This window comes from Colletotrichum jinshuiense, chromosome 5 (assembly GCF_051148585.1).
Source record: "Colletotrichum jinshuiense chromosome 5, complete sequence".
NCBI lineage: Eukaryota > Fungi > Ascomycota > Sordariomycetes > Glomerellales > Glomerellaceae > Colletotrichum > Colletotrichum jinshuiense.
Genome location: NC_139312.1, coordinates 4,988,229 through 5,005,770, shown reverse-complemented (window position 1 = coordinate 5,005,770; position 17,542 = coordinate 4,988,229). Strand labels below are relative to the sequence as shown.

Genomic DNA, 17,542 nt, shown 5'->3' with positions numbered 1-17,542 from the left:
CCGCCGTGGCGTGGGATACTTTAGAGGTAATTCCATAAGCGAAAGAAACTTCATTCGCATCATGTGCAGATGACGTACTTTCCCATCAAGTCAAAGTAGACCTGATCATCCCAGTCGTAGAATGGCTCATTGGCAGCATGATTGGAAGACAAAACATTGTTGCAATAATAGAACCAGGGCTTGAAAAAGTTGGTGACAACTTCCGTCTCTACTGATAATAATTCATCCTTATGATACTGTGATATAGGCATATCTTAGTAGGTATACGTGTGAATAAATAAAGGAAAATGAGCGATTACCTTGCTTGGCGCTGTACTCAAAGCTGCGTGCAAGGCCTCAGCTGTCGTGAGATCCTTCTCGCTCATCCACGTATCCGCAGCCATGACAATAATTGTGTTCTTACAACTTCCCCGATGGCATGCAGCTAGTTCGACAACAGTTGTTCTTTTCTTTCTTTCCCTATCTGGTCGTGCGCACTCTATGGGGGGGTTCTGCATCAGGAAACGGTTGAGAGATTCTCGGCACGTAAACCCCTCATTTGCTCTGCCGAAGATGCGTTAATTAACTTTCAATGAAAAGTAATAGTGCTGCATAGCCTGTAGAATGATGAAGAGAGTTCAAGACGTTCTCTGCCTTAAAGCGTACATTAGCCCACGTAGAATGGAAAGTACCGCCATCGACAACTGTGTATAATTTAGTATTACTCGCTTAACTCGTAAGGAACCCGAAAGGATGAAAAATGGATTCGACAGCTAAGGAGCCTTCTGTTTGGAAAGGCTCTTTTCTCGAGGCCCGAGGATGTCTTCCCCTACAGCCTTCCTGCTCGTACCCCCTAATTGGTCTGTCTTTCACTTCTATGCCTTCCGCTAGGAAAGACTAACCTCCCCATCCAAGGCCGAAAAAAAACGCTGTCAACCGGCACCCGATGTAACAGTACCAACAGATGGTCGTTTCAGCCTGCGCAGCTATTGGATTCAGATTAAGGCTAGGAGTTAAGGACTTGTAACTCGGTTATTACCTAAATCAAAACCTGAGCCATGTTATAGTTGAGTTTTTTTCCTTTTTGAATGCAATGCTTTTGCCACTATTAGATTGGAACAGTTACATCCAGCCAATAGTACTGTAATTGAGTTTATCCAACACCTCCCTTGCATATCGTGCTACGGACTGAATTTTGGGTTCTCATCACGGACATGGGTAGCTTGCCATGGACATTGACCGCTTCGCCGTGTTCGTTTATTTGAGTTAAATGTCTTATGTACCGCGCAACTCTCAGAACTAGATTCTTATTAGGGAAAGAATATTGGGGTATTATTGACATTTTAAAGTATACATGGAGTTTTAAGGTTTTGACAAAATGGGGTTTTGCAACACCCGATAGGATACTTTTTTTGGGTTTGGGAGACCCCGGTGTCACGTATTGTGTCCTGCTAAGACCCTTTGACTGTCAATTACCGATGCGCACATGCCGGAAGACTCTTAGAAATGAAAATGCTGTCGTAAAACCGTCCGGAGAAGCATGAATTGAATAGAGTCCATTTACACGACAACTTCGAGACCCAAACACATAAAACCTTGACACATTGCGCAATGCCGTCTTACATCGCACCCGACTCGGGTTGGTGGACCCCGCATCAGGCGGTGGTTGTGTCCGGGACCGGGCTAGTCCACGTCAGCGCCGACGCCGCTTTCCCGCTTTGCGGTCCCGATGAAGTCGTGGTGAAGGTCATGTGTGTGGCGTTGAACCCGGCGGACCAAAAGTCCATAGACTTGTCGCCAGCAGTTGGTACTCGGTTGGGCAGCGACTTTGCCGGAATTATCGTTCATTTGGGGTCCAACGCCCAAAAAGACAGACAGAATAGTAGCAAAAAAATGCTGTCAGTGGGCGACCGTGTTTGCGGTGCAGTTAATGGCAACAACTCAGCTCGTCCCTTTGTCGGGGCTTTTGGCGAGTATGTGCTGGCGAATCGGCACTTCACCCTCAAGGTGCCTCATGAGATGATGTTGGAGGAGGCCGTCACTCTTCCAGCAGGGCTGATTACATGTGGTGTGGCTCTTTACAAAGAATTGGGACTCGAAATGCCGCTTCAGTCACATATTACGGGGCTGCACCACGATGAATCGTCCGCTGCACACGTGCTGGTATATGGGGCCTCGACGGCGACTGGGTGCCTGGCTATGCAGCTGCTTCGAATGTGGGTAACTCCTTTAGTGTGACTAGGGGGACCAGAGTCATTACAGAGAAGACTAACCCTTTGGAAGCTCCGGATACCGGCCTATTGGTGTTTGTGCGACCAAGAACTTCCACCTAGCTGAGTCCCGAGGGGCTGTGGCTGTCTTCGACTACGCTGACGCCGAGTACTGCGCTGTGTCTGTCCGGAGACTGACACAGAACAAACTACGGTATGTCCTGGACTGCATATCCAACTCGGCTTCAATGCGTATCTGCTATGCCTCTATAGGCGCGAGCGGTGGCAGGTACATTGCGCTGGACCAGTTCTCGCTAAGAGGGCATACCCGCAAGTCCGTTAAACCGAAGTGGATCTTGGCCAATTTGGCCTTTGGAGAGCCTGTATTTTTGGAAGGCTCTTGCAAGAAACAGGCAGATCCGGCAATGAAGGCCTTTCACATTGGGTGGTTCAGCGAGGCACAGGAGCTTCTCAGTGAGTCCAGGATCTTGGGACATCCTGTTAGACTAATGGATGGCGGGTTGGGACGTTTATCCGAAGGATTACAATGTTTGAGGAGCGGACAAGTCTCTGGGCAGAAACTCGTGTACCATATAGGAGATGATAAGTCTTTGGACGATTGAGCTCAAAGGCGCGGTCATTGAACGTTCATAAGATTTCGACCCCGGAATGTAATCAATCTATCCAATAAAAGAAGAATCAAGACCTTCATGATCCTATGGCTCCTAGATATACATATCTAGCAACCTAGGCCTCCAGATGCACAAATCTTGTCTCACAGATCCCTTCGCCGTCGTCTCACAGAACATGAGCACAACTCGCACTTTTCCTCACAGGCCATGAACAGCTTCATCCTCAATCTTAGAGCTGACATGTAGCCCATTGAACAGCTCCTTTTTGGCCATATGGAGCAGTTTCTCTACGCTTGAACGAGTGTGGTAGGCCGAATTCCAGCTGGCATTCATATGTAAGCGGTCTCTGAAAGTGTAGAAATGTGTATCCACACTGCAACCTAAGGTTTTGTTTTAGTCAGTTGGATAAAAAATGAGAAGCAGTTATCTCACCGTGTTCTCGCATCCCACCAGCGAACGATAAGAGCTCCACCTCCCCAAGTTCTCCGTACTGCTCCTTCAGTCCGCTAAGGACTCCTAGTCCAGACGTATTTGCCACAGCAAACTTGGTCGCTAGTGGTGTCTCCTGTTGCAGAGCTTGCCTTGTGAGTTCCATAATAGGAAGCATCAGGTCAACAGCCTTGGGGTGAAATTGCCAGAACTTGTACGCCACTTTGAGCTTCGCAGCAGCATCCACAAAGTCTACTGGATCCTCGATCACCTGTGGAAATCCAGCTGACATGATGCTGATAGGGAATCGACCTGAGTCGTATGGCGGGCGCGCCAGGTGGCGGTAGCCGAACACCAGCGACGACACCCAGTTGCGGCCGCGGTTCACATCGTCGCCGCCATGGTGCTTTGAGGCCATAATCATGGCCGCATGCGTCGCCACCGACATTGTCAATTGGGCGGCCTTGGCTGCGGCGAGGAGGCGGCGGGTTTCGTCTGTTGATAGAATCACGCTCATCTGCTCGCACTGCCGCCGGGGCTTGTTTAGATCTCCTGTGGGTGCCATGCCAATGGTACCAGGGACGGCTTTGCGCTTTGAAGCCCATTCGTTGACGATCGACCGTGCTTCATCCCAGATATCCGGTGACAGGTATGTGCTACCGGCGACTGCTTGCATGGGCAGTGATAGCTTAGCAATTTGATCTTCGGGGCTTGGAACGGTCATGCCATTTCTGTGGCTGGTGACGGCCGCTTCCAAAATATTGTTGAGAAGCATCACGACGCCTCCACCGTCTATGAGGATATGATGGATTCCCAACATAATCTCCTTGAATTTAGGCAGGAATCGAACAAAGACCATAGAGGTGGTGTCGACGAGAGGCCACTGCTCTTCGGCACCAACGTCATCGTTCAAGCAACTGAACGTTCGGTTGGTCCATTCATCAATGGCTCTGTCATCCGTCACCACATCATATACCAACCTACCCGTTGCTGGGTCGGGGTAAGAAGCAAGTGATGGATGATCAAGGCGCATCGTGCGCCATGCTTCAAAAAGACGATTCTCCATTTCTTGGTCCGAAAATACATGGTTGAGTTTCGAATAAACCAAGGCGTAGTAAGGGCAGCCTGCTTCTTTAGTGCTTGGCGGGCTTGTCCACTCCAAAAGGGCCTTCTCTCTAACATCCATTGGCCTTTCCCACCGCCCTGGAGTAACGTTGAACCACTCGAAGTGATCATCTTTAGCGCCATGGAATTCCATCATTCAATACTGTAAGGGTGATTTCTAGGTGGGAAGGCTGACAAGAAACTAATGCCAGTGACAAGGTTGTTGCTAACTGACTGTTTTTCTGAATCCAAGTCTCTGATTTGATGTGTGTAAAAGTTGCAAATTGATCTGACACCCAGTGGCGGTGTGACATGCATCTGTTTGCAACTTGGTGGTCATGAAGTGACTTACATCTGTTGCAGGTACCGGGCTTCAGTTCTTACTTGAATACGATATCAACATCTTTTACGACTCCCTCGTAGCTCCTAGCAAGTCTAGTAGCTAAACTTTTAGAGAAAGACGAAATTTCAGAGGTCGTGTTTCAAGCCCAAAGCAGGCAGAGTGACAGTTTACCTGAAATCTAGTTATCCCATCTGGTGCCTTCAAACTCCATTTTTGCTAAGGTCGGGGTAGAGCCAATAAGACTCATTGCTTGAGAATGCTTAGAAATATTTGCTCAATTAAATGCTTAAATATCGGTGTTTTGGAGCAACAACGGGTTACTTAGGTTTTGCCAAAATTGGCGTCTCGTGGTACCCGATGCGATCTTTGCGAAACTTTCTTTATCGCAAATAGAGTGGAAGCAGAACTGAAGTTCTTCAAGCAAGTACATACTTACGGGTGGTGCTAATGTATTAGTGGGTGATAGACTGACCCCTCCCCTAGTAGGTTCGCAGTTCAATGGGTGTCCTCTAAACTTTATGCTCGATGTCACATGTGACAGCAGTGAGTTGGTAGTGCAAAATAAGTGGCTCCAATCAGAGCTGCAATTGGAGTTGGAAATCAATCTTCCTTTTGAAGCACTTGATTCTCGAGCATCTTGAAGAAATGTAAGTATATGTTTATATTCCGCAATAAACCAGACACAGAAACATAAGTCGCGTTGCAAAATGACAAACTTCCTGGGAAAGCTATTCTCGGACAGAAAGGTCCCCAACACGGGGCCTCATCCGCTGTCGCTGTTCGACTTCGCTTTGTGTACTTTTATTGGCCATGGAGTCCTTCGGACCTTTATTCTACCTCTGCCTCCGGTCTTTTGTTTTCTCACTATAGGCACTGCCTACATTTCATTTGTGTCTTTATGGCGCCTATACGCGTCTCCTCTGCGTCATATACCTGGGCCACCTCTCGGAATCATCACTTATTGGTATGAGTTTTGGTATGATGTCTGGCCTGGTGTTGGACACGTATGTCATTCGTAGCGTGCCATTTTCCCCCATTCACATTGCTTTGCTCTAGATTGTGTTTAGGAAGCTCACTATGTTCAACCTCGCCAGTACACCGACAAGATTAGTGAACTGCATGACAAGTACGGCCCGATAATTCGAGTAAACCCACACGAGGTTCATATCAGAGATTATACGTTCTATCCCAATGTATACGTCGAGCACTCTAAAAGGCGCAGCCATAAATGGACGTGAGTACTAGACTCAATTGGTTTCTACACATAACCCATTAGTAGAAAAGTGAATTGGCTGATTTTGTTTGATATCTAAAAGATTTGCCACATCCGGATTCGACTTGCATGGCTCAGTAGCACTCACGCCAGATCACGATGTCCATGGCCGGAGGCGTGCGTCTTTGAACCCTTTCTTTGGGAGAATGACTGTGATGAAGGTCGAATATAGCAAGTAGCTGATCTCCTAACGCACTCATTTATTTACTAACTCTTATGTACTTAGTTATTCAAAACGAGGTGGAACACTTGTGCAAGAGACTCGAGGAGTGGAAAGAAAAGCCGGAGCCTCTTGTTATCAACTATGCATTCTCTGCCGTAACGTCAGATATAGTATCGACTTACCTCTTCGCTCGGCCTTACGGCTGCCTCGACGTGCCTGACTTCTACCCAGCATGGTTTGTGTCTCTTTTTCGCTGTTTCCTGGTATCATTCCCTCGAAACTGACAGATACGGCATTCTTAGGGAAGACATGACACTCAAGATCGCATGCATGGCCCACACATTCAATCATTTCACATTTATACAACCGTAAGTTTATGGAGTTCTTTTCAATCTGCATCAGTGTGAGTTATCAACCTTGGCTAATATTCTATTTTGTATCAGCGTCATGAAAATGCTCCCCGAGTCCGTGCTCGGATGGATAGACCATAGAATGCTTGGATTCTTTCATCGTGAAAAGGTTTGACTATGACAATCTATCTAATTTCTCATTTGACAAAGCCTATTTTATCTGACCATGACTTAGATCCTAAAACAACAAATCAAAGGTATTCTTGAAGGCGACAACAAGGATAATCTCAAAAACTTTGCTAATGGCCACGGCACTGTTTTCCATGACATCATCTTTAAGTCCAAACTTCCCCCAGAGGATCTCACGATACAAAGGTTATGCGATGAGGGGCAAGGTCTTGTCGCCGCAGGCGCCGTGACTACAGAGCGGTCCCTTTTCCTGATGACGTACTACCTTCTCTCAAACCCGACCATGCTGCAAAAGCTTCGGGAGGAACTCAGGGAGCCCTATAGGAACTACCCAGAAATAAAGCCTAAATGGATCGAACTAGAACAGCTGCCGTATCTGACTGCTGTCATTAAAGAAGGTTTTAGGTTCGTGAAGAGATCCCAGTCATAATGTTTCAGTATACGCTGGTTATTATTGACTTCTTTTCTGCTCTGCAGACTTGGATACGGATCGATCCATCGATTGGCTCGAGTGTTTGATGATTACGATCTCCAGTACGCCGACATCACTGTCCCTCGGGGAACCCCTATTGGAATGTCGTCCAAATTTATGCACGAGCACCCGGTCATCTTTCCGAGCCCGGAGAAGTTTGATCCGGACCGCTGGCTGCGAGCGACACCGGAGGAGTTAGTACAAATGAACAAGTGCAACATACCTTTTACAAAGGGCTCGAGGAGCTGTATGGGCATCAAGTTAGTTAAGCACCTTCAAGTCCTTTGATGCGTACAGTCTGGCATTGCTGACAAGGACGTTTATTTCCTGTGATTTAGCTTAGCATCTGCTGAAGTGTACCACATCATGGGGGCCTTGTACCGACCAGATTGGCTTGAGATGCAGCTTTATGACACACACGAATCAGACGTGAAGAGGAAGCACGACTTCTTTGCTGTCCAGGCTGATCTGAAGTCAAAGGGCGTGCGTGTACTTTTTAGTTGAAGCTGAGGTACTTATCACTTATAAGGATAGTAGACGTTCTCGTCATGCTGGATTGGATGATTAGGAGAAGGGGGTTGAAACCAGACCAAGGGTTGAATGAACAAACGCGAACTGGAACGATATTTGAATGGAATAAATTACTTGGCCTTTAAAACGGTTTGTTTACCATCTTATTCCGGAATAGCTGTCTATTTGTCAATTACTCGTTGTCTAGACATGATATCTAAAATAGGTACTCTCGAAGTTAAATTATGAGCTTCTTTGATGATTATTTTTAGTCGATAATTGAAATTTTCATCATCTGGCTTTAGCATCCAAGTAAGTCCTTTAAAATTCATGGAATACTATTTGAGCCACTGAAATGTTGTGGCGATCACGGCTGCAGCGGAGCAGTTGGAATGTGTGGTTGACTATAGAAAGTCTAGATACCATAGATCGGTGGGCATATATACCCCTGGCAAGTGGATACAACGCGAAGCTGGCCGGGGCAGTCGGCCCGCACAAAGTCGTCCCGTATGAAGCCGGCTCGCGACAAATGTGCAAAGCCCCATCTGAAACCAAGCAAAGCAGCTCGTCTAATCTACCCACCGCCAAACCCATTAAATAAACTACTCAGAGAACATTACACCGAGCCTTGGGCAGCTAGATATCTAGGTTTTGCCATTGAACAACCCCGTTGCTCTCAATGGTTGTGTACTTGAAACAGCGACACACACTGAGGATTACGTCAAGTCCGCATTTACCAAGTTCAATATATCACAAGGTTAACGCTAAGTACCACTGATCAGAGCACATTTGAAATATGAATGTTCGTATTAAAGCAAAAGCGGATGAAAACTCAGCCCAAAGATACCGGTTGCTTAAGAGCCAACAAATGAGATCTATAAACGCATCCATAGCAGTCAATACACCACAAACAAGCGAGTCTCTACGCTCTGGCGATCAGGAAGGTGCTCAGTTCCTGGGATGTCCAGTGCGGTATGTGGTACCCTCCCTATGGCATTCGGATCCGTGTCCTCATGCACAAAGAGGAGCAGCTCTTCTGGTGTCTGATCACTGATATAGTGCCAACTATGCTCTGACCGGCCTGGCTTGTCGTGTCTGAGAAGCCACGAACCACCATTCTGTGCCCACTTCGGAGCAGGCGGCACCCGCACCCAGTCTTCGGCTGGAACTGTGCGTGGGTCGACCAGGCAAAGCGGCGTGCGCTTGACGGTCTGCAAGGGCTTCCACGCGCTGATTTTTTATGAGTATAAGCTCAGAAATTTCCGCATTCTTACCACGTCTGACAGGTGACCGAGATGGTACTTACCCAAGAATTTGGCAGCGGGGGCTGATGCCACTGGGGTCATTGACCACCATGTCAATACCTTCTTGCCAGCGCTCCAGTTCGTCGTCAAAGTTAAGAAGTTCCCATATCTTGGGCATCGACCGGTCGGTGAAGTCGCAGTGTGGACGCGGAACTGTGAACTTCTTCAAAGGCGTTATGGCATCCGGATCAGCCTTCCTGAGACAACGTGGCCGCACTTGTGATACAAAGTGCGTCACAAATCGGGCTCCGAGACTAAATGAACAGTTTAGAAGTTATAGTTGACTTCCTTCTTCCTATAGTACTAACTGCTCTTTGACCAGTTGGCATAGGTCTGTCAAGTATTTTTGAATTTCAACCCTCTGCAGATCATCGTCTGCAGCCATGAGATTCCACTTCCTGTCGAGCATGGGGACGATCTCATAGCCATTTTTCTTGAGGTTGACTGTGTTCACAGTCGACCGGAAATCGTGGACATTTGCCGACCGAGCATCATCCATACTTTCGGCAAAGAGGTTGCAGGGACATTCATGTTCAAACTCTTGGTATACTTGTTCCTGGGTCTTACCCAAGTAGTATACAACAGCCTCAAATTCCTTGCTTTTTTCACTGGAAACAGAAGAGAGAGTCAAATCTCTGGAGACCATGGTGGTAGTAGCAGTCATTTTTCCTGTAGGTTGTTGGACTCGGATATGAAGAAAGTTGGATAAATGTGGTAGTTGCCAGTTCTGAACTGTTCATATGTACAAGTAAGCTGCGTTGTAATGCCTCGAGAAGAAAAGAAAGTCCTTTTGTATTGATAGCCTTTTGCTAGACAAACCAACGTTTCTACCGTCTATTTTCAGGTTGACTCAATACTACCGAAAGCGAGCCATTACCAACATTATGCAGTCAGGGTAACCATTCACCAATAGCAATAAAGGACGTATAGCTACACTCCACACCAAAAGTCGACAGGACAATCTTCACTAGCTATACGTTACTAAAGGAGCCACCCATCCCCTTAAGTTGGCTCGTAGGTAGTCTACCTACCCTGGATTAGGGCGTGCTCATCAGGATAGAAGCACACCTCTTATACCTTCTCCCATTCCTATAGAGTTCAATTGTAGTTTTTAGACTTCGTCTAATGCTAGTTAGTATTAAATGAAAGGACATGGATAGAAGCTGCCTCTTGGAAGAAGAAAAATACTTTTGGTCTAAATCTTAGTACGTTAGTACAAACGTTTGCTCCCCTGCATTGCGACATAATATTATTAGTGAATATTTTGAGTAGGTTTGGGCTTATTCAAGCAAGTTTGGAAGTTGTATTAGCATATGTAAAATCCTTTTCAATTTCTCTTACTATTGAGTTTAGTTCAGACAGTAGGTCAAACACTTGCACTTGCTTTACCTGATTTTCAGTTTTTAAGCTCCTTACTATCAGCTGGATTTAAAGACAAACGAGGTTTAGTATTCCTACATCGCAGGTTTGTCTATAAACTGTATTAGTTCTTGCTGCATAATGTGTCCCGCCGGGTGCTGCTGGACAGCGTTTTTGCTAAATGTGGTATAAACTTAATCAGATTTATTAACTATAATACGGAAAAGTATTTGCCGAACTAAATACTTCTAGATCAGCGGGGTTGGGGTAAAAATGGGTATTTTGGGACTTAACAAAAACGCTGTCTCACAGCACCCGGTGGGATTAACCGGCAGTCACAGGACAGGGGCTAGTGGAAAACAGTGTTACCTATAAAGCTTATATGTGTACAGCAATACTTTAACACACGGCCGCTTCGCCGACTACCCGCATTATCCCACCGGGTGCAGATAGATCTTATTTTTGCTAAGGCTCAAAATATTCATTTTAGTATCCAGTTTTACTCTAAAACTGTTATTTTCTGAGTTTTTCATTAAGTAAAAACTTATTGTTAATGCATATAATTGGTCTACCCGCCCTTGGCAAAAGGGAGGTCTCTCTGCGCCTAATGGAATACAGTATGTCAAACTCTGTAGAGACACAGAATGCTTTTAGTGTATGTGAACAGTAAGCCAATCAGGTATATAAGAACAGGATACCGATGGTAGCACCATCACTTACTCAATCCCCACAATAGAAGATGTTGTCTATTTATGAAATTCATTACAACGATCCCCGCTAAGCGTGCGCTCCACGGATATCAATATATGCGGTCAAATCTTCTCGATCGGAAGGTCGTTGCCATTACTGGCGGATGTTCGGGCATCGGACTGGCCGTTGCCAAAGAGTGTCTCATTGCTGGAGTAGCCCACGTGCATATTGGCGACATCATGGCCGGCAGCGATGTCAACTTATCTCACGTGCAGCAATATCTCTCACCTGTAATTGACAAGGGGACAGATTTTCATAAAAAGGTTAGCCTAACTCAGCTTGACGTCTCGGATGCCTTTGCTGTCGATCAGTGGATTCAGAGCATTGTTGATGAATCTGGACGTTTGGACCTGGCCGCCAACATAGCCGGTATAGCGCAGCCGGCATACTCGAGGCCCAGCCCTGCCATAATTCACGAAAACAGCCAAGATTGGGCCCGCATACTGGAAGTCAACCTTTCTGGAGTTTTCCATTGTGCCCGAGCTCAAGTCCGTGCCATGCTGCACGGCTCGCTTAAGGTTGCCGACGGACTAGCTGCAAGTGAACAGCTAGATAAGAACCTTGATAGTAAACCGCGGCTGGCAACCAGAATTCAAGGAGGTGCCATTGTGAACATGGCTAGTCTCACAGCACGCACAGCACTTGGTGATATTTATGCCTATGGAACGTCCAAGGCCGCCGTGGCTCACTTTACCGCTTGTCTGGCCAAGGATACATGGAAGCATGGTATCAGAGTTAATGCAGTTTCTCCAGGTAAGTCAAAACGCAAGTGGAATTTTATTTCTAAGTATCACTCTCCACGCTTGGTGCCTTGGAGAGTGACTATCTTTCCACAATTGAATACGGAATGTGAAAAGCATGACTGACAAAGTTCTCTTTCCCAGCGGCTACCGATACCGCAATGATCCCAGTGTTTCTTCCCGAGAGTTCGGAGGTACAGGTTTCCTCTCTAAACCTTCTGTCTCCAGAGGATGTGGCAAAGGTTATTGTTTGGCTGCTGTGTGATGAGGCAAGCTTGATAACAGGTGTTGATCTTCCCATTGGTATTCGAGTTTAGACAGAGTCAAATTCTCTTAACCTTTCACGCCATGTAACCTGAAGTGATTGGTGATATGATTTCTACTAAGAGGGCCGTCAAAAACTTTTAGTCCAAGAAGTAATTCTTATTTATCCTTAGTGCATTATACAGCTTACTTTCATTGTAGACAACTGATTAGTATTGCTTAACTAATGAGGCTTTCAGTACGCGAACCAAAAGGCCAGTATTTTCAGTAAAAAAAACCACTAACTAATCGGATACCCTATAGTAACAAAACACTGCTGCAATACAGCTTCATTTGCGTATTTTTCTGGCCTTCTCAGATTGATTGACAACATGTTTGCGGCTCTTTTCACGCTTCTAGTTTCGGTTTTGGTTATACATTGGCTCATGTATGTTGTTTTGGGAGACAGGCCTCTGCAAGGGATTCCAGTTGTTGGAAAGAAGCCAGCAGAATGGGGTAGCCGGCCAGCGCTCATGCGATTCTTCAAGCGTGGCAGGGAACTTACGTTTGAAGGTCTCGCAAAGGTATAAAAAAGGAAAAAGAAGAAATTCTTGATACCCTCCTTCTATACGAAGCAACATGATGGTTGACTTATCTTGATTGATAGTATCCTGGCAAGGCATTCCAGTTGTTCACCTTGTGGGGACCAGTAATCGTCCTCCCTCCCAAGCTCTTAGACGTCACCAAAGACCACCCAGATCTCCTTATGTCTATATTCCTCAAGAAGGTGCGCTTTTTCGATTTCGAGTCTATGTTGAATCGAGCAAAAATTCAGGACTGAACTTGAAAGCTGATATGATGGCAGTACTTTTCTGACTACACTGGATTTTGGGCGTATCATGCGTCTGAATTGCACGAAGATTCCATGAAAGCTGATATCATCAAATCTGGCATCAGTCGGTCGCTTAGTAAGTGTTTCTTTGTGAAGCGTTTTTGGTACATGTGTCATAGTGTCTTATGAGAATACAATTAAAAAGCAAATCTTGCACTTCCTATTTCCAAAGAAGCTGCAAGAGCGTGCAAAAGGGTTTTTCCCACTGGTCAGGTAAGCAAAATAGCTCTGATACAACATTCAACTAGTCCACATGATCTTGCATCCAACACACTTGTAGCCAATCATTACTGAGAATTTATTGTTAATAGGACGGCAAGTGGCGCAAGACAGTGCTTGCTCAAGATCTGCACCTTCTTGTGTGCCGTGTTATATCAATCTTGATTTTAGGTCAGGCGGACAACGAGGAATGGATCAGCATCGCCAAGACCCACGTTTCCAACTGCAGTAGGGCAGGGAGGGATCTGATGCTTTTCCCACCGATCCTTCGTCCACTTGCGTATTGGCTCCTGCCAAACACCAGGAAGATTAGAAAGCAGTACCGCCAAGTCAAACAAATTATTGAAGAACGGTTACGCCAGCACCAGACACAGGATCTGGAGAAAAGGGATATGAACGTTCTGTCATGGTCGCACCAGTACGCCGAGCAGAGTGGACAGCCTGAAAAGTATGACCTTGTTCACTGTCAGCTTTACTTCATGGCTATTTCGATCCACACCGTATCCAGTATGCTGGCAAGCATCATGCTGGATCTTCTCCACCACTCCGAGTACATCGAAGTGCTGAGGAACGAGATTTCATCTGTGATCGGCTCAGTTGATGATCTCGAAAAGAAAAGCCAACTGAATCAGTTAAAGGTCATGGACAGTTTTATGAAAGAGAGCCAAAGACTGTCGGGGACTAACTTCTGTAAGTTCTCCTGACCACATTTGCACACAGCTCCGGCGTAGACTAAATAGTCTAATTTTAATCGCGTTCCCCATTCATAAGTTATAAACAAGCGTGGCGTAGCAAGAGATATCACCCTTCCCGACGGGACGGTTCTTCCTCAAGGAGCTGTCGTTGTCGTCCCAGCAATCGTGCCAGACTCGGAAGACGGGGACGAGTTTGACGGATACCGGTACTCAAGACGTGTCGAATCTTCCGAGAACCCGAGCCACTGGCGGTTTACTAGCAACGGGAATGATATGCCGTGGTTTGGGGTAGGGAAGCACGAGTGCCCAGGCCGCTTCTTCGGGGACATGATGCTCAAGATCGCTCTTATCCACCTGCTTACCTGCTTTGATTGGAAGTTCGAAGAAGGAATTCCAAAACCTGGTAAATATCGCTTTGCACATGAGACGATCCCTGATCCACACGGTGTTGTTATGTACAGGGTGCGCAGTCACAAGTCTTAAAAGCAGTGCTATAAAGGCTTTAGTGTTGCCATGACATTAAAGACGTTCTTCTATAATGAAAATAGTTGGGTAAATGTTATTTTGATCTCTAGAGAAATCAATTACAAAGTTCAAGTCCATGTATTGGAGACTGGAGAGATAACACAACCATTGCCGGCGACCGAATTTCCCAAAAGGTTAACCAAACTAGACTTCCTGACAACAACAGGCATTTGCTTGACAACCCGGTTAATCATTCGGATGAACAATTGTCCCTGAAATCTGACCCGCAAAAGGTCGAATGGTTGCGTTATCCTGTCTCTCTTGGAGCACCTCATGTGGCTGCTTGCCCAGATTAGTGAAAGAATGCTGTCCACATTAAATTCGTTCGTCATTGACTCGGTTTAAACGACGAGCCGCTGTCGCCAAAGGTCGTCCAGAAGCCGAGTATTGTCTTGCATTCAAAACTGTAGTTTTATGCCTTTGTTTGATAAAAGCAAACTCTTAGTATTTCCCACGGCTCACACCTCAAGTTCTAGACCTGCGATTCGTCCCTCGTCATGGGCCATGCGAAATTCTTTTTAGGCTTACAGTATCCTTTCTCTCTGGATTGGAGGTGCTGCTGGCAGTTTCTAGAGTAGGGCACCTCAATGCACGGTTCTTTTGCCTCGCACGATTCTCTCCCACCTAATCCATCTAGGGTGAAAGTCTCCGACTTTCACTCCAACTTTACTTCAACTACTGCTCTTTCCTCAACTCTCTCTCTACTTTTGCAACATGTCAAGGGTCGCGTTTCTTGACCTCTCACATTCTACACACTTCAGTTCCTTCCAGCCACGACAGTCTCTCATAGTTGCCATTCTGCCGGCAAATTCACTTGCTTCCCGCTCAACTCTGCCATACCATAGGTATATTGGCAACCCGGGAATGCCGCCATGGAGGTTCGAGGACGAGTCTGGATAGTCAATCACTGTCCGACTTACATTCCCCGTCGAGCGAGAAGTCCTCACCAAGAGTTGGTGAACGTGCCTGGACAGGCGGGGCCCGGTTCAGTGGCCTTTGATATTCTCCTCTATATCATCAACAAGCTCATTGATGATGCCGAAGCAAGAGCAGAGCAAACCATTTGGTGCATCAGCTACGACTTCCGCACCGACGCGAGACTGAGCCTGTACGACTTTGAGCTAAAGTACTCGGATCCCCAGTCGTTTGACAACCAAAAATGCCGATTCGACACCATTCGCTTGCCCTCGCAGATCAGCCGGAAAACCCGAGCCGTCGTTCACCAACGTTTTATCCGCTTTCCCATGGTCGCTGCAGATAACTCCCAGAGTCTCACTGTTGATGCTTGGGTACTCTTTGAGAGGGATACTTTCAGACCGCAATCAACCTGCGGCTATACTGATGAATTCAATTCTCCTTCAAACATCATCTTTACGAATGCTCTTCTGCTTCCCACCCTCAAAGCAGACAGGCTCCTACGATTCATTAGATGCATTCAACTAGTTTCGCCTAAATTCTTCTCTGAAGGCAATGTTCGAGGCGTCGGAGGCCTTCTCACCCTGCAGAACCTCAGAGACATCACATTCAGCGTCGATTCCGGCGGCCTGATGGAAAAAGACCTCAGCCCTCGCTCAGCTAATGTCATCGAGATACCCGATTCCATCGACGTGCTAGCAAACTGGCGGCGCGTTCACGAGCAGAGCTTCCTCTCTTTGTGGCCGCCATTTGAGGAGAGAGGGGTGCGGCTTTACGGAAAATGTATTTACGACCACCCCATCTTAGAAGTTCTGAGGACCCCGGACGGTATCCGCATGCCATATCTCAACCCTGACGACGATCCTACTCGGACTCCCGAGGAAGACCAAGTCTAAGGGTCACGTATACCCGATGGACCGACGACTACGTGCTTCATCTCCTCCTCATTCGCACGCTGGATGGAGAAAAAAATTGCTCAGCCTTCGCCGGAAATGCGGTGCGGTCGGGGGAAAGCTTGCCTCTCTTTATACACGCAAAAGGCTACATCATTAATGGTGGCTTATGTACCCCTGGCAGCGCTGTCACGATTGCTTATTACTGTATGGTGAGTGGTTACGGATCTTACTTCTTCTGCCGGCTCGAGTCTTTCTTTTTTACTCATACTGCATACAGTACGCTTGTGGTGAGAAGTGTGCCTTGAGGTGCACCCAGGCTTCTGAAGGAAGCATTCCACGAACAAGCTGAGTGGGAGGTAATTAAGCACGGCAACAAGCTTTGTAGATATTTAAAGGGTCGTGAAAAAAAAAATGAGCTGTGCATCAATGTACAACAAGTACAAGCCAGTAGTTGTGGTGCAGAACATTGACCAAGGCAATACCATGTTGTCCAGGTCGGTAGTCTGACAACAAGAGCGCAACTAGTCAACGGCCAGGACACCCCTAAAGACGGGCAGCACAAGACATCACAACAAGATACAATAAAAATGGGATTTCCAGCTGTTACAGGAAATAAATTGGTGCGTTTCGACCGAGATGGCGAACGAACAGAATGATTGCTCCGTTTATACAGCCTCCCTACCGCCGTGCGTGATATGCAATATAGCCTTTTGATAATGTTGTCTACAAGCTCTTGGAACCGTTCTAGCACCCGTGACTCGCGGGTCTTTACCGAATGGCTAACCGTTATAGGTCTCTTGATTACTGAGAGCTTTCACATGCGACCATACCCATTGGAGAACTCGGGATCCCGTCCGCTCTCCCATAGATAAGCCAATGAGGGCCGGATTAGTAGTTGGGTCGGTGACGACCAGCGAATACCTGGTGTTGTATGTTTTTGTTTTTGTTTCTGGGCGCGTTGCGGCTTAGGCGTTGGCTAAGCTATTGCTGTGGCACAGCCATAAACACAAACAGTAGCATGGGGGCAAGCGGTTGCGCACCCCGCAGTCTACTCGCACTGGTTGTTGTGCATCTCCCACCGTCGCGACATGGGGACTGCGCTGGCATGTTTGATCCCTGAGTAGGCGTGTGGTTTGGTGGGCAGCGCCATGAAGGCCTAATCCCACGTACCCAAGCAACTGTCCCAGCGCAAACCGGCATATCCTGATGACATAATGTTCACCAGTCCACTGAATCGAGCCCACCACCTTGGTCAAGGTACCTAGGCGACTTTGGCCTGGCGTGTGTGGTGATGGTGGCGGCTGAGGGTAAAAGCTCCCACCAGCACAACGGCTCCCCCTTGTGTGAAAA

At 46.9% G+C, this 17,542-nt stretch overlaps 4 protein-coding genes across 4 annotated transcripts; 2 read left to right on the top strand and 2 right to left on the bottom strand.

Annotated features, from left to right (window-relative positions):
* Positions 1–3,019: 3,019 nt before the first annotated feature.
* Positions 3,020–4,109, bottom strand: EsH8_V_001188 (uncharacterized protein; the record flags this gene model as incomplete). Its single annotated transcript, XM_083273704.1, has 2 exons — positions 3,020–3,201; positions 3,254–4,109. The coding sequence occupies 2 exons, from the start codon at positions 4,107–4,109 to the stop codon at positions 3,020–3,022; spliced, it is 1,038 nt and encodes a 345-aa protein (XP_083126419.1).
* Positions 4,110–6,069: 1,960 nt separating this feature from the next.
* On the top strand, positions 6,070–7,432 carry EsH8_V_001187 (cytochrome P450; the record flags this gene model as incomplete). The annotated part of the gene is made up of 6 exons (XM_083273703.1): positions 6,070–6,087; positions 6,211–6,368; positions 6,436–6,501; positions 6,577–6,652; positions 6,719–7,077; positions 7,150–7,432. The coding sequence occupies 6 exons, from the start codon at positions 6,070–6,072 to the stop codon at positions 7,430–7,432; spliced, it is 960 nt and encodes a 319-aa protein (XP_083126418.1).
* Positions 7,433–8,550: 1,118 nt separating this feature from the next.
* On the bottom strand, positions 8,551–9,457 carry EsH8_V_001186 (uncharacterized protein; the record flags this gene model as incomplete). The annotated part of the gene is made up of 3 exons (XM_083273702.1): positions 8,551–8,884; positions 8,961–9,212; positions 9,267–9,457. 3 exons carry the CDS (start codon positions 9,455–9,457, stop codon positions 8,551–8,553), a joined length of 777 nt encoding a protein of 258 aa, XP_083126417.1.
* A 4,096-nt stretch (positions 9,458–13,553) lies between these two features.
* On the top strand, positions 13,554–16,192 carry EsH8_V_001185 (uncharacterized protein; the record flags this gene model as incomplete). The annotated part of the gene is made up of 4 exons (XM_083273701.1): positions 13,554–13,609; positions 13,670–13,851; positions 13,933–14,259; positions 15,372–16,192. The coding sequence occupies 4 exons, from the start codon at positions 13,554–13,556 to the stop codon at positions 16,190–16,192; spliced, it is 1,386 nt and encodes a 461-aa protein (XP_083126416.1).
* Between the last annotated feature and the right edge of the window lie 1,350 nt (positions 16,193–17,542).